The following is a 13,256-nucleotide window of genomic DNA, read 5'->3' on the forward strand; positions in this document are numbered from 1 at the left end:
CCACTAACCTGCATCATGTCACAGTCCACCACTGCTACCCTAATATCCCTCCTCCTCCCCGTCCCAGCCTCCTCCTTATCCCCACCCACTTGCCAGTACCATCATGCACTGATGCTGCTGCTAGCAGTGAGGTATCAGTTGTCTGAGACTGCAGTTGTGCGTGCGTGTGTGTGTGTGTGTGTGTGTGTGTGTGTGTGTGTGTGTGTGTGTGTGTGTGTGTGTGTCCGTCCACTATATGGTGAGTAGCCACTTCACTTTTCATAATCTTGTTATCTTCCATCCTGGATTTTCCATTGTTTGAATTTACAGTTAAAAATATTTAAGATAATTTTTGCTGTACATTGGTCTCATCTTTATCAACTGTGTTCCATAATCCCTCATGTTTTAGCTAAAACAGTTAATTTCCAGTTGTTGTTGTTGTTCCCCATACCAATAAACTTCTGAAAACTGAACACTGACTGTCAACCCAAATCCCTCTTAGATACATTCCGCTAGTTCAGCAAGTATCTTGAATTTTTTTCAACAAACCATCAGAATGAACGTATATGAAATATGGTAACTCAGAACGTATATGAAATACGGTAACTCACGAGAGTAAAACAACAACAATTTACGCTGCACGGATACTAGTGATAAGTCATTATCAGTTTCTGAACAGACGGTACTTTATAAATGTGGGAACTTCACTAATCTCTTCCTGCACCTGTAACCTATTGAACATCAACTGTGTTTTTTCCAACTAAGATGCAAGGGAACAGTTGTTGTTGTTGTTGTTGGTGGTGGTTAGTGTTTAACGTCCCGTCGACAACAAGGTCATTAGAGACGGAGCGCAAGCTCAGGTTAGGGAAGGATTGGGTAGGAAATCGGCCGTGCCCTTTCAAAGGAACCATCCCGGCATTTGCCTGAAACGATTTAGGGAAATCACGGAAAATCTAAATCAGGATGGCCGGAGACAGGATTGAACCGTCGTCCTCCCGTATGTGAGTCCAGTGTGCTAACCACTGCACCACCTTGCTCGGTCCCTGCAGGGGAACAGTAGCACAGCCTTAGACAATATGTTTATTCATTCTTCGTTACTAGATGGGCATTCTGTTAATAAAAATTGTGAATGGCCTTTCAAGACCATGATACACAAATTTAACTAAAAGGCTTTTGCACTCAAACCAATGTCATATTTAATTACAAACTACATAGGAAAGTTAATTCAAGGGCAAGAGAGTGGTTTTTTTTCTTTTTTTTCTTTTTTCTTTTTAACTTGTCAAGGAACAAGAGCGGCAGGATGTTTATAGTGCCGATAACGTAGATGATAAATACAATGCTTTCCTTAACACATTTCTCATGCTCTTTGAGAGTTACTTTTTATTAGAACATTCTAAACAGGGTACTAGCAGCAATGGGCAGGATATCATGTAGAACAAAGCGGGAATTATATCAAAATGTTAGAAGTAATCACAATCACACTACAGTGGCCCATTGCAAGCAGTATTGTAAGGTGCTTAAAATGTTATTAGGAAGGCAAAGAGTATGTGGTATGCAAATATAATAGCTAATTCACAGCATAAAATTAAAACCATATGGTCAGTTGTGTAGGAAGTGTCTGGTCAGCAACACAAGGTCGACAATATAAAGCCAGTTCACAGTAAAAATATTTCTGTTACTGATAAATCAGATATATGTACAGTATTTAACAATCATTTTCTGAGAATTGCTGGTGAATTATATAAAAATTTAGTTTCTACAGGAAATCAAATAAATTTCTTGGCAAATGCCTTTCCAAGATTGATGTCTGGAATACTCCTCTGTGATACAGACAAGATGGAGATTGAGTCAATAATTAAATCACTGAAGATTAGGGACTCTCATGGCTATGATGGAGTGTATAGCAGAATATTAAAGTACTGTGCTCCACATGTTAGCCCTGTATTTAGCCATATTTGTAATTTTTTCTTTAGGAATGGTCAGTTTCCTGAGCGATTAAAGCACTCAGTAGTAAAGTCGCTTTATAAAAAGGGTGAAAGAGGTAATGTAAATAATTTTAGACCTATTTCTATACCATCAGTGTTTGCAAAAGTTATTGAAAAGGCTATGTATGTAAGGCTAATTGATTATTTTATATCACACGATTTGCTATCAAATGTACAGTTCGGCTTTAGAAGTCGTTTAACAACTGAAAATGCTATATTCTCTTTTCTCTGTGAGGTACTGGACGGGCTAACCAAAAAGTTTCAAACACTTGGTGTATTTTTTTATTTAACTAATGCATATGATTGTGTTATCACAAAATATTGCTCCAGAAGTTGGACCATTATGGAATACGAGGAGTAGCTCACAATTGGCTCACCTCTTACTTTAGCAACAGGCAGCAAAAGGTCATTATTCACAATGTTGATAACAGTTGTGATGTGGGGTCTGAGTGGGATACTGTCAAGTGGGGGTTGCCCCAGGGATCAGTGTTGGGGCCACTCCTGTTCCTTATTTATATAAAAGATATGCCCTCTGGTATTATGGGTAACTCTAAAATATTTCTGTTTGCTGATGACACTAGCTTGGTAGTAAAGGATGTTGTGTGCAACATTGGCTCAGTTTCAAATAGTGCAGTACATGACCTCAGTTTATGGCTTGTAGAAAATAAACTAATGTTAAATCACAGTAAAGGCTTAGTTTTTACAGTTTCTAACACACAATTCAACAAAATCTGACGTTTTAATATCACAGAATGAGCATATGATTAGTGAAACTGAGCACTAGGTGTTCAGATTGATAGCAAGCTGTCTTGGAAATCCCACGTTCAGGATCTTGTTCAGAGACATAATACTGCCATTTTTACTATTCAAAGGGTATGAGAAGTGAGTGATACTTCTACATGAAAATCAGTCTACTTTGTTTATTTTCATTCACTTATGTCGTATGGTATTATATTTTGTGGTAACTCTTCCCATTCTACAAGGATATTTTTGGCTCAGAAACGGGCGGTTCAGGCAATAAGTGGTGTGAGTTTACGAACCTCTTGTCGACCTCTGTTCACGAGTTTGGGTATTTTGACATTGGCCTATCACTATGTATATTCCTTATTGTCATTTCTTGTTACCAATATTAGTTTATTCCCAAGAATAGGCAGCTTTCACTCGGTTAATACTCAGCAGAAATCAAACGTGCATTTGGATCAGACTTCCTTAACTCTTGTGCAAAAAGGTGTGCTGCAACAATTTTCAATGAGCTGCCACTTGACTTCAAAAATCTTAGCAGTAATCCACTCGCTTTCAAATCAAAACTGAAGAGTTTCCTCATGGGTCACTCCTCCTATTCTGCTGACGAGTTCCTTGAAAAATTAAGCTGATTCTTATTGTATTGCTGATAGTGTTTACTTAACTTATGGACTGACTTTTTCAGGTTCATGAACATTTATTTTTATTGTAATTACTTTTATGTTGTAATTTCATGTACTGACACGTTCCATGACCTTGGAGATTTGCTCCTCATTTGGTCCAACGGAACTTGACGTGTAAATAAAAAATAAAGTCCATTAATTCTTTTAAGAGGTTATACGTTGACTTAGTAATGAATTAAATTCACGTGCAACATATTGCCGGGAAGACAGATCCTCAAAATTGTTTGTTCTATGACAATTACAATACAGATCAAAGATGAAAAACAAAAAGACTCCTACTGTACGAGGTGTCAGCTACAACAAACGTAGTTTTCCCAACACTGTTGTATTGTGTTTCAAACACACACCGCCACACACCGTCAGGTGGCTTGCGGAGTATGGATGTAGATGTAGATGTAGAAATGTAGTTTCTAATGTGGATGACTGCCCATCACATTACTGAAAAAAGTCAATCGTAACACTACAGTAATCATCTTCTACTTACAGGTTTCCTACACCTAATATACTTACTTCAGAAAAGCATCCGAGTCAACATGATTCTTTACTTTCGACAAAATATCAATGTAATCACATAGTGAACCTCCACGCCAGACTAAAGAAATTTCTTTGCCTTGCCTTTTGCTCTGGACATTTGGATTTATTTGTTTCACAGCTAACACAGTCCTGGAATAGATAACATATTCTCATTATAATGCAGAAACTGGACAAGAGATGGAGTGAATACACATCACACAAAGTTACCTCAGTGGAAACAATGACTAAGTAGACAGTCTATTAACCAGCTACAGGTTATATGTTCGAAGGTACATGAAAGCATAGCAACAAAGGTGCCTTAGACAGACAAACAAACAGCGGTAAGGGAAAGGAGACAAAGGAATATGTTACAAAATATTACAGGCACAAGAGAAGGAAGCGAGACAAAACTAGAAAAGTGGAAAGAAACTGATTACCAGAGGACAGATACGAGCAGAGATTCAAGCCACTGTACTGTGCCGAGTAGGAGGTATTGCAACTGTGTGGCCACAGTATCACACAGGCCATCTCAATGGAGTTAACATCTGTGTGTTCCTCAGCAGGAAAAGATTAACTAGAAGCAGATCTTCACTCTGATACATTTCCTATGCAGGGCTACTTTTTTCCCAACTTTTTCCCAAATATTTTTTGTTGGTGGATGGAGTTACATTTTTAATTTAATTTTTTAATTTTGTAGCACTGAATTTTAGTGAATTAAAGATTCCTCAATCACAAATGTAAAATGTTTCTAAGCAAACTTAAAACCTTGTAAGTTCTAGTTGCAAGAAAAACACTATCACAAGCCGAAAATATTGACTATATGGGACAACATACCGAGAAGCCCTACATATAGCATGGACCTTGCGAAGGTGGAGTAGCTTGACTGCCTCAGTGATACAAATAGTTGTACTGTAGGTACAACAACAAAAGGCAGTCACCTGTGCAGAGGCCAACAAACATGATTTCGAAAGAGGGACAGCAGTGTTTTCAAAGTTGCAGGAGTGACAATCTAGATGACTGACCGATCTGCTCCTGTAATGTGAGTCAACATCTCTCCAGTTACCTCTGCAGATACTGAGGGGTCATTTTCTCAGGTGATTGTTATTTGACAGGAGACTCAAGGTGTCTATAGAATGTTCTAGATTGCATTTGACATTGTTATGTGCAACCAATAAACCAGTAAGGCACAGTAACACCTAGGGTTTCAAGAGAGATTTTCATTTTTCTCTCAAGTACAAATGTCATTTTGTTTACAACTTGAAAGTTACTTTAAAAATATTATACAACATAGTGTCAACACAAATATGCTCATTGACGGACCGAATAGTGCAATCAAGTAAATAAATACACCTAATGTTAAGTTTTTCTATACTGCATTTTACTGCTTATTTTATCAACTGATAAAGCCTTTTTACCTACCTATTTTAATGATTTATAATGCCTAAACTTCCTGCATCCAGTTATGAAGTATTCTGTGACACTGCATCAGTGATATATCCAATTGAATAAAAACTCAATTAGTGACCAAAGGAATAGTGAAGGGAGTGAACGAGATCAAGCAAAGAAGAGTATAGAAATATTTAGACAAAATACTTATCATTTCAGGTGACAAGAAAACGTAATTCAGAGTAAGTTGGACAATAAGGTTTATCTGCTTTGTTTGTGAGTCAGATGAAGAGAATTCCAGAAACTTCTCTGGCAAGTTCTTCACCTTATTTGAAGATGAACTGCTAACCTCTGCTTATCTGGCATTTGTGGGAATCCAGTCTTAAGTGGAAGGCTTTTTTCCTAAGTGGCAGGATTATAGTTGTTTTAACTGGGGGTGCTGTCAGTTACAGATTTAATGTAGACAGATTTTTTATGTACAGTATGCCACGGAAGATGGCCTGTCCTGCAGAGAACATGGATTTTTGCTATTTTGGCACTCAGTACGCACTGGCCTTACTAATTCTTCATAATGCACACAATAAATACATTTAAAACTTTGAAGTGGAGAATTAAAACGAATCTCACTCAAGTAAATAAAGACCAGCTGAACTGGACTTAAAAAAGACATTAAGATTCAGGCTGATGAACACTGGTCTTTTTCTCTCCAGAAGTTCAGATAATCCAAAAGTTATTAACAAGTAAAAACTAGTTGAAGTATACACAATTATGCAGGGTGATTCAAACTGTACACACTTTGTGGGTGTAATATATGCATGAAAATAAAAGTAAAACATTAAATAAAGTATTTTTTTCCTGAAATTGCTTTATCTCAGAGTTATGAAGTATAATAGGGATCACAATGGTGACACAAAATTAAATCTTCTCGGAAAGCAACAACATGAAGGGACCCCCCCAGTTCACTCAACTACATACATGTTCAAATGATGTCCACATAGACAAAGACAGTGACGTGCTCGGCTTACTATCGTTCTCAGGATGTTGTTGCAGGCTCCGGTCATCCTATTCTCATAATTGCACAGCTATTTTCAATTAGTTGCTGTAGTCGTGCTGCATTCTCGATTGCAGCACCATACACGACTTTCTTGAGATGGCCCCCACAGGTAAGAGTCCAGGGTATAAGACCCAGAGATCTGACGGGCCAAGCATCTGGCTCTGCATGACCTGTCCACTAAGCAACTGTTATATATTCTCTTGCGTCCCAACTGATATGTGGGCACCACTGACAAAGCAACATCAGTCAATATGACAAAAGCATGTACCGGTACTGACCTACGATGCAGTGTCTACCATAAATGGCATTATGCATCACAGCTCACAAATAAAGCAGTTTCAGACAAAACTATATTTAACACTGTACTCTTATTTTGGTCCGTACATTACATCCACAAAGTGTGTACAGTTACATTTAAATCACACTGTATATTAATATGGCAAAGATATAAAGAATGTTGGAACATTGAAATATCTTCCTCCAAATAATAATTACAACTCAGTATCTACCAATCACAAATAATGGAAGGTGTTAGGGTACCATGCAATCAAGGTCTCACGAGAAAGACCTGTGCTCTCCATCCTTATGTTTGTCAATGTCTTCCTGTTCTCAATGTTGGTGTGGTTGTGGTGAACTTTAGGACAATTGTAGTACCATCTGCAGCCACTCTGACTGTACAATGTTTGTTATCCATTCTGATTGCTGAACCACAGTTTAAAATAATATGGTTGCTAAATCAGTTCCTTTTATCCTTTAATCTACCTAACCTTTACACATCATTGCTGTCATTCTGCATGATACACTCAGAACCTTATTGCCTACTACGCACTGGTTTTTGCACACACAAATATCAGGGAAGTGCAACACAGTATTCTCACATCAAAAATCACCTTACAGCTGACAGTGAAATTTCCATTTCATTTCTCGTTGCCTAGCACCCCCCTAAGTTTTCCCCTGATTTCTTGATTCAATGTGTAGAAGCTTTAACCTTACCTTGCTCTGATAGCCACAATAACATGTTATTAGTACTCATACAACTGAAGTAAACCCACAATAACTTCCTCTTAATGAATCTCCCAGAAGTCTAACCACTTCAGCATTACTTCCAGATATCCCCAGTTGCTCTCACATAAACAAGTAGTAGATTTACATAAATAAAAATGATCCGTTCCCCTTATAATAAGGAACCAGTATAACATTTTCTTCTCCTCCTCCTCCATGTCACCTTAACCTGGAAGACTATATTCATGCTCTACCTTTCTCATACAGTCATTACTGTTCCTGTCTTTCATTAGACATTCTCCTTTACTAAGACCACTGTGGCAGTGTACCCACTCAATCCACCACCGCAGTGTTTGTATCCAGTGCCAGCGGAGACCAGGCAAAGCAAGCACACCACCATCGCCTGCAGCCAGCACCCTGGGCTGCTGCCAGTGTGGACTCATCCACTTGCATCTTCTCCACTGTATGCAAATGTTCTCGACTCAGACCAGCTCCATGATGGTGTGCATTCAGTTCTCAGTGCAGAACTCTGTATTTGGACAATTAATAGTTGTGTTAATGTTCCTCTAACCTTGTCATTATTTGGTGTGTAATTAATCAGCCGACTTAATTTTTGTGTATTAGTGGTTGTCAACAAGGAGTGTAGATTTGTTTTGGGACAAAGAAGTTCAATCTGCATGATTTTCATGAATGAAATGGATCCAGCGTTGGTTCAATTGCTTCAACAGCAGCAACAGCATGGACAACAACAACAACAACAACAACAACAACAACAACAGGAGTTACACTTTTTTTGTCCGTTCCAAGAAGGAAAGAAAGACTGGGATATATACGTGAGATATCCACAGTATCATTTTGCTGCATCTCATGTGGAGGATCCAACACTGTAAATTTTCTTGTCATGGATTGTGTCTCAAACATTTCATTTGCTTCGAAAATTCGACCCCAATGAAAGACCCATCAGCATTGTCATTTTCTGAAATGTGTGACTTGCTTAGTGCTTATCTTCTTAAGCAAACCCACATGGTGGTTTCCTTTATGAAGTTCCACTGGCAGCAAAACAAACCTTGTCTGTCTTATTATGCATGGGTGGCCTGCATCCATGGGCTAAGTAGGAAGCGTAACTTCATATGTGTTCACTGGCAACACGTCTATACCAATTCGCAGATTTATGACATCGTCTTTTGTTGTGTCCCAAACGGAAAGGTCTGCGGAGAGGCATTGCATTTCGAAGTTCCAACAGTTGAGGTGGTTTCAGCTAACACTAGCGCTTTTGAAGTCTGACCAGTCTGAGGATATTACAGACACTGCATCAGTGCATTCGTTGGCACAACTTCAGCGGCATTCCCCAACATCCTCAATTTGATCCTCTAATTCATTTGGGTGTCAATGGGACATTGCTGCTTTCCTCCGCTACAGTTTCTCATCATAATCTGACTGTTTCCGTTTACACTCAAAGCGCTGCTGCCCGCACGTGCGCTATTTGCTGTGAACGAGGCCACAGTGCCATGATCTGTCACAGCTCACTGTGCAGCTAGGCCTCAGACGCGGACGTGGAGTTTCCGGAAGTGCACAGTGTTACACCAGTCCATTGTTGTGATCTCAATGTCCCCCCATAACACAATTTACATTATGCTGTTCTGTTTCCAGGTTGACACCAGATCCTCTGTGTCCCTCATGAACCTGGAAACATATCATTGTCTGGGTTGACGTACTCTCTCCTCAACAAATCATCTTTTGATCAATTATGAAAACCAGCCCACTTCTCCTTGAAGAGGGTAATCACATTTTTGGCAGTACACGTGATGTAGGGGAACATTTCTGATATCAATGCACTCACTATCTTTGGGTTTCACTTTCAAGATATGGTTCATCTTGTTTCCAACTCTATTCCATTCCAGGAACTGGACAGTCTCTGCCATCAGTTTGGTTCTCTGTTCTCACCAGGTTTGGGGGTTGGCAGAGGGTTTTGCATTGCCCTCAAACTGACGGCCATACCTAAATTTTGTTGTGCTCTGTCTCTCCCTTTTGCCCCAAGATCAGGATTGAAGGAGGAACACTACAGTTTGCAGGGCCTGGGTATCATTGAACTGGTCACCTAAGGCCAACAGGCTATGCCAATGATTGTCATTTGCACACCCTCTAGGGTGCTTCATTTGTGTCAAATTTTCAATCTACCATTAAAGTTCAGCTGTTAGTGGACTCTTATTCCATTCTGGAGACTGACTAAATCTTCACGAAACTGGCAGGTGGCACACGTTTTTAAAAAAATTGACTGGATTTTGCTCTCCATCAAGTTATGTTTATCAACACCCAATTCCGGTTATACTAATACACCTTGTAAAAAAATACAGTTAATTTGGCACGGTATGATGACAGCATCCTAATCAGCAGCACATGTCGATTGGTAAAGTTCTTTTTCTTTTACACAAACACCATGTAGGGCATGATGACAGGTATTGCTTTTAGTCTTCTACAACTCCGAGAAATAATAAGCCTTGAAAATTCTCTTCCTATTAATGATAATTACCTCTTCTCTCTTGTAGTACGGCAATTCTTATGATGATGCTGAAATGGTTCATGAGGCCCATAGAAGGAAACAGGTGTACTTTGAGCTCACTGAAATACAAAACTTGTCTTCCAGGAGCTATCTATTTTTATTTGTTATACACATATAGAACAAACATATGTCCATACACCACAGTGGACGAAAACAGAAGAGCTACATTACAAGCATTAAAAGAAGAGAAGCGTTGTTAAAAATCTGAAGGTATATCATTTTTAGTTTTTCTGCCACCCTCTCAGATTAAAGTAATGCAGCATAATAAGAATTAATATACCTTCGGCACATTCAACTGGCACTATATGAACTAATACATCTCATTTGTCTATAGAGAACTCCAAGCATTTTTGGAAAAAGTCAGTTACTATTCCAAATTCTTGCTCAATATGGCAGATGTCATTCATTGCTTAAACAACTTGTGGAAGGAAGGTGTTCCTTTTGTTTGGTCTGTGGACTGTGGCAAGAATTCACCCACATCAAGTCATTGTTAATGTCTTCTAGTCCAGCCAAATAGTGCTCAAAAAGGTCAAATAGTAGAAAGTTTTGGAGAAGTTATTTTTGACAAGTTTTCTATGTTTTTGAAGGTGCTGAATTCAAATTTCTGGAGTCCCGCCAAAATTTCAGCATGTCAAAAACGGAACAAAGCTCAAAATAATCGAAAACAATGCAATTTTCAGCAAAGTTGACAAGCTATAAAAGTAAAGACATTAAAGTGGCCCAGAAAAAATGTTTGTAACTATGTAGAGCTTTTTTAAGTAAGTTTGATTTCAAAGCTGAGTGAATGGGCCATTAATAGCTAAATTTCATCCTCCGGTGGTGTAATGATGTTACTGAAGTGGTTGGTAGTTAATAATTATCATGGTAGTGAGATAAGATGTTTGTGAGGTACTAATTACCCCCCCCCCCCCCCCCTCCAACTGACCACGAGTTTGCCTTTGGATGGTTGCTTAGAACAGTTAATTCTGTTCAAGTGTATTAAATAATCGTACATAATAAGTTCAAATGAGACATGTTCTATGTGATAGTGTAGTGGATGATGGAAGAACAGAGTCATCACTTAGGCCCAAAGTGCACTTGAAAAATATTCTTGAGAAGGTAAGAAGAGGACAGATGCGATAGCTGCCCTTTTGAAGGGCAAAATTTGTTTTAATGTTCATGAACAATTTTGAAAAAAGTAAAATAATGAAAAAGTAATTGCTCCGGAGGATAAAAGGGTTGCGGTTGGTTGCAGCCAAAAAGAAACTACCTATTAAATTGGATTTTGATTTCAAAACCAACTCCTTTTTGTGTGAGTCAGTATCGCCGAAACATCTGCTCAGCAAAACATGCTCACAGCCAACTGATGAAACCTAGTGTATTGTATGCATAAGCTGGGACTGTACGAGACTGTCCTGAACCTTACTGTGAGACAAAACAATGAATTACAAAATGGTTCAAATGGCTCTGAGCACTATGGGACTTAACATCTGTGGTCATCAGTCCCCTAGAAGTTAGAACTACTTAAACCTAACTAACCTAAGGACATCACACATATCCATGCCCGAGGCAGGATTCGAACCTGCAACCATAGCGGTCACGCAGTTCCAGACTGTAGGCCTAGAACCGCACGGCCACACCGCCCGGCCAATGAATTACAATGCTCAATATTATGAAAAGGACACACACACACACACACACACACACACACACACACACACACACACACACACACACGCACACGGCTGCAGCCTCTGGTAGTTTAAACCACACTGCAAGCAACAACAGCAGTTCACGATGGGAGTGGCGACTGGATGGAAGTAAGGAGGCAGAGAGGGGGAGGGATAGCAAGGTAAGGGTGGGGGACAGTAAAGTGCTGCTGAGAAGCATGCAAGGATGAGGTGGAGAAAGGGTAAGGCAACTAAATGCAGTTGGGAGCTTAGATGGTGGGCAGGAGGGGAGGGGGGCAGCAGTAAGGGAGAGAAGTAAAAAGATTGGGTGCGCTGCTGGAATGAGGGCTGTGTAGTGCTCGGATGAGATCAGGGAAGAGGTTGGATGGGTGAGAAAAATCACTAACAAAGGTTGAGATCATGAGTTATGGGAACGTAGGATACACTGCAGGAAGAGTTCCCGCGTGCACAATTCAGAAACCTGGTGTTGGTGGGAAGGATCCATATAGCACAAGCTGTGATGCAGACATTTGGCAGCATGCTCAGCAACAGGGTGTTCCACTTGTTTCTTGGCTACAGTTTGTCGGTGGCCATTCAAGTGGAGAGACAATTTGTTGGTTGTCATGCCCACATAGAATGCAACACAGTGGTAGCAGCTTTGCTTATATATTACATGATTGGTTTCGCAGGTAGTCCGGCCTTTGATGGGGTAGGTGATGTTTGTGACAGGAATGGAGTAGGTGGTAGTGTTGGTGGGAGGATGCTGCTGTTGTTGATCACACTGCCCAATATCCTTCATTTCAATGACTGCTTCTCATCCATCCAGCCTCTACTGTGGTCCCATCCCAGCACAAAACAGCCCTGATTCCACCAACGCACCCAATTTTTTTTACTTCCCTCCTTTTCCGCTACCCCCCACCCACCTCTCCCTGGCACACCACCTAACCTCACGACTGCACCTAGCTGCCCTACCCTCTCTCCCCCTCGTCCTTGCATGCTCCCCAGCAGCACGTGCACTTGCATTTTGTCTATTTCCGACAAAGGCCTTGTTGGCCGAAAGCTTATATTGTGAAGTCTTTTTCTTGTGACTATCTGCAACTCAGCATCTCTGCTATATGGTGAATAGCAACTTCCCTTTTCATAATATTAAGCCATTCAATCCTGGATTTTCCATTGTTTAATTATAATGCTCAATAATACATGGGATAGGACCAGTTAATGACTTGGTTGCAGAGATGCCCTGTACCACGTCAAACACATGAAGATCCATTGAAAATGATGAAGTGTTTCAATTTCCCGTTCAGTACTTAGTAGACAAGATCCATAAAGATTACCACTCTGATGAGAGACAGTGAAAGATCACCGGACTAGGTATGGAAGTGATGGCTCATTTGGCCCGAAAGCAAGAGTATCAACATATGGTTGAAATAACAGCAGTAATTCGATCGTAGGTTATCAGCACAATGAAATACCCCTTACTAGACCAGTTTCTTACAGAGAACAATGTCCTCATGCCTGATACTGTCCAAAATTTTGTTAATCGGCTAGTGATGAAAAAGAAGCGAGGAATCATGAATAAACTGAAGGCCGAAAGTATGGCCAGACCACGCAGGACAGTGGCAGCTTTCAGAGACAACTTTTTCTTGTCACCACTGCAAGTCAGCTTGGCCACATTCATCTTAAGACATATGCCTCCTAAAAACC

At 39.9% G+C, this 13,256-nt stretch overlaps 1 protein-coding gene across 5 annotated transcripts in view; it reads right to left on the bottom strand.

Annotated features, from left to right (window-relative positions):
* Positions 1–13,256, bottom strand: part of LOC126365842 (protein nessun dorma-like) — a 201,666-nt gene that overhangs the window by 52,529 nt on the left and 135,881 nt on the right. For all 5 annotated transcript variants that reach the window (XM_050008477.1, XM_050008480.1, XM_050008481.1 and 2 more), the window contains one exon: positions 3,899–4,051. In XM_050008477.1, coding sequence (XP_049864434.1) covers positions 3,899–4,051 — 153 coding nt within the window. The remainder of the gene's footprint in view (positions 1–3,898; positions 4,052–13,256) is intronic.

Source organism: Schistocerca gregaria, chromosome 4 (assembly GCF_023897955.1).
Source record: "Schistocerca gregaria isolate iqSchGreg1 chromosome 4, iqSchGreg1.2, whole genome shotgun sequence".
Lineage (NCBI taxonomy): Eukaryota > Metazoa > Arthropoda > Insecta > Orthoptera > Acrididae > Schistocerca > Schistocerca gregaria.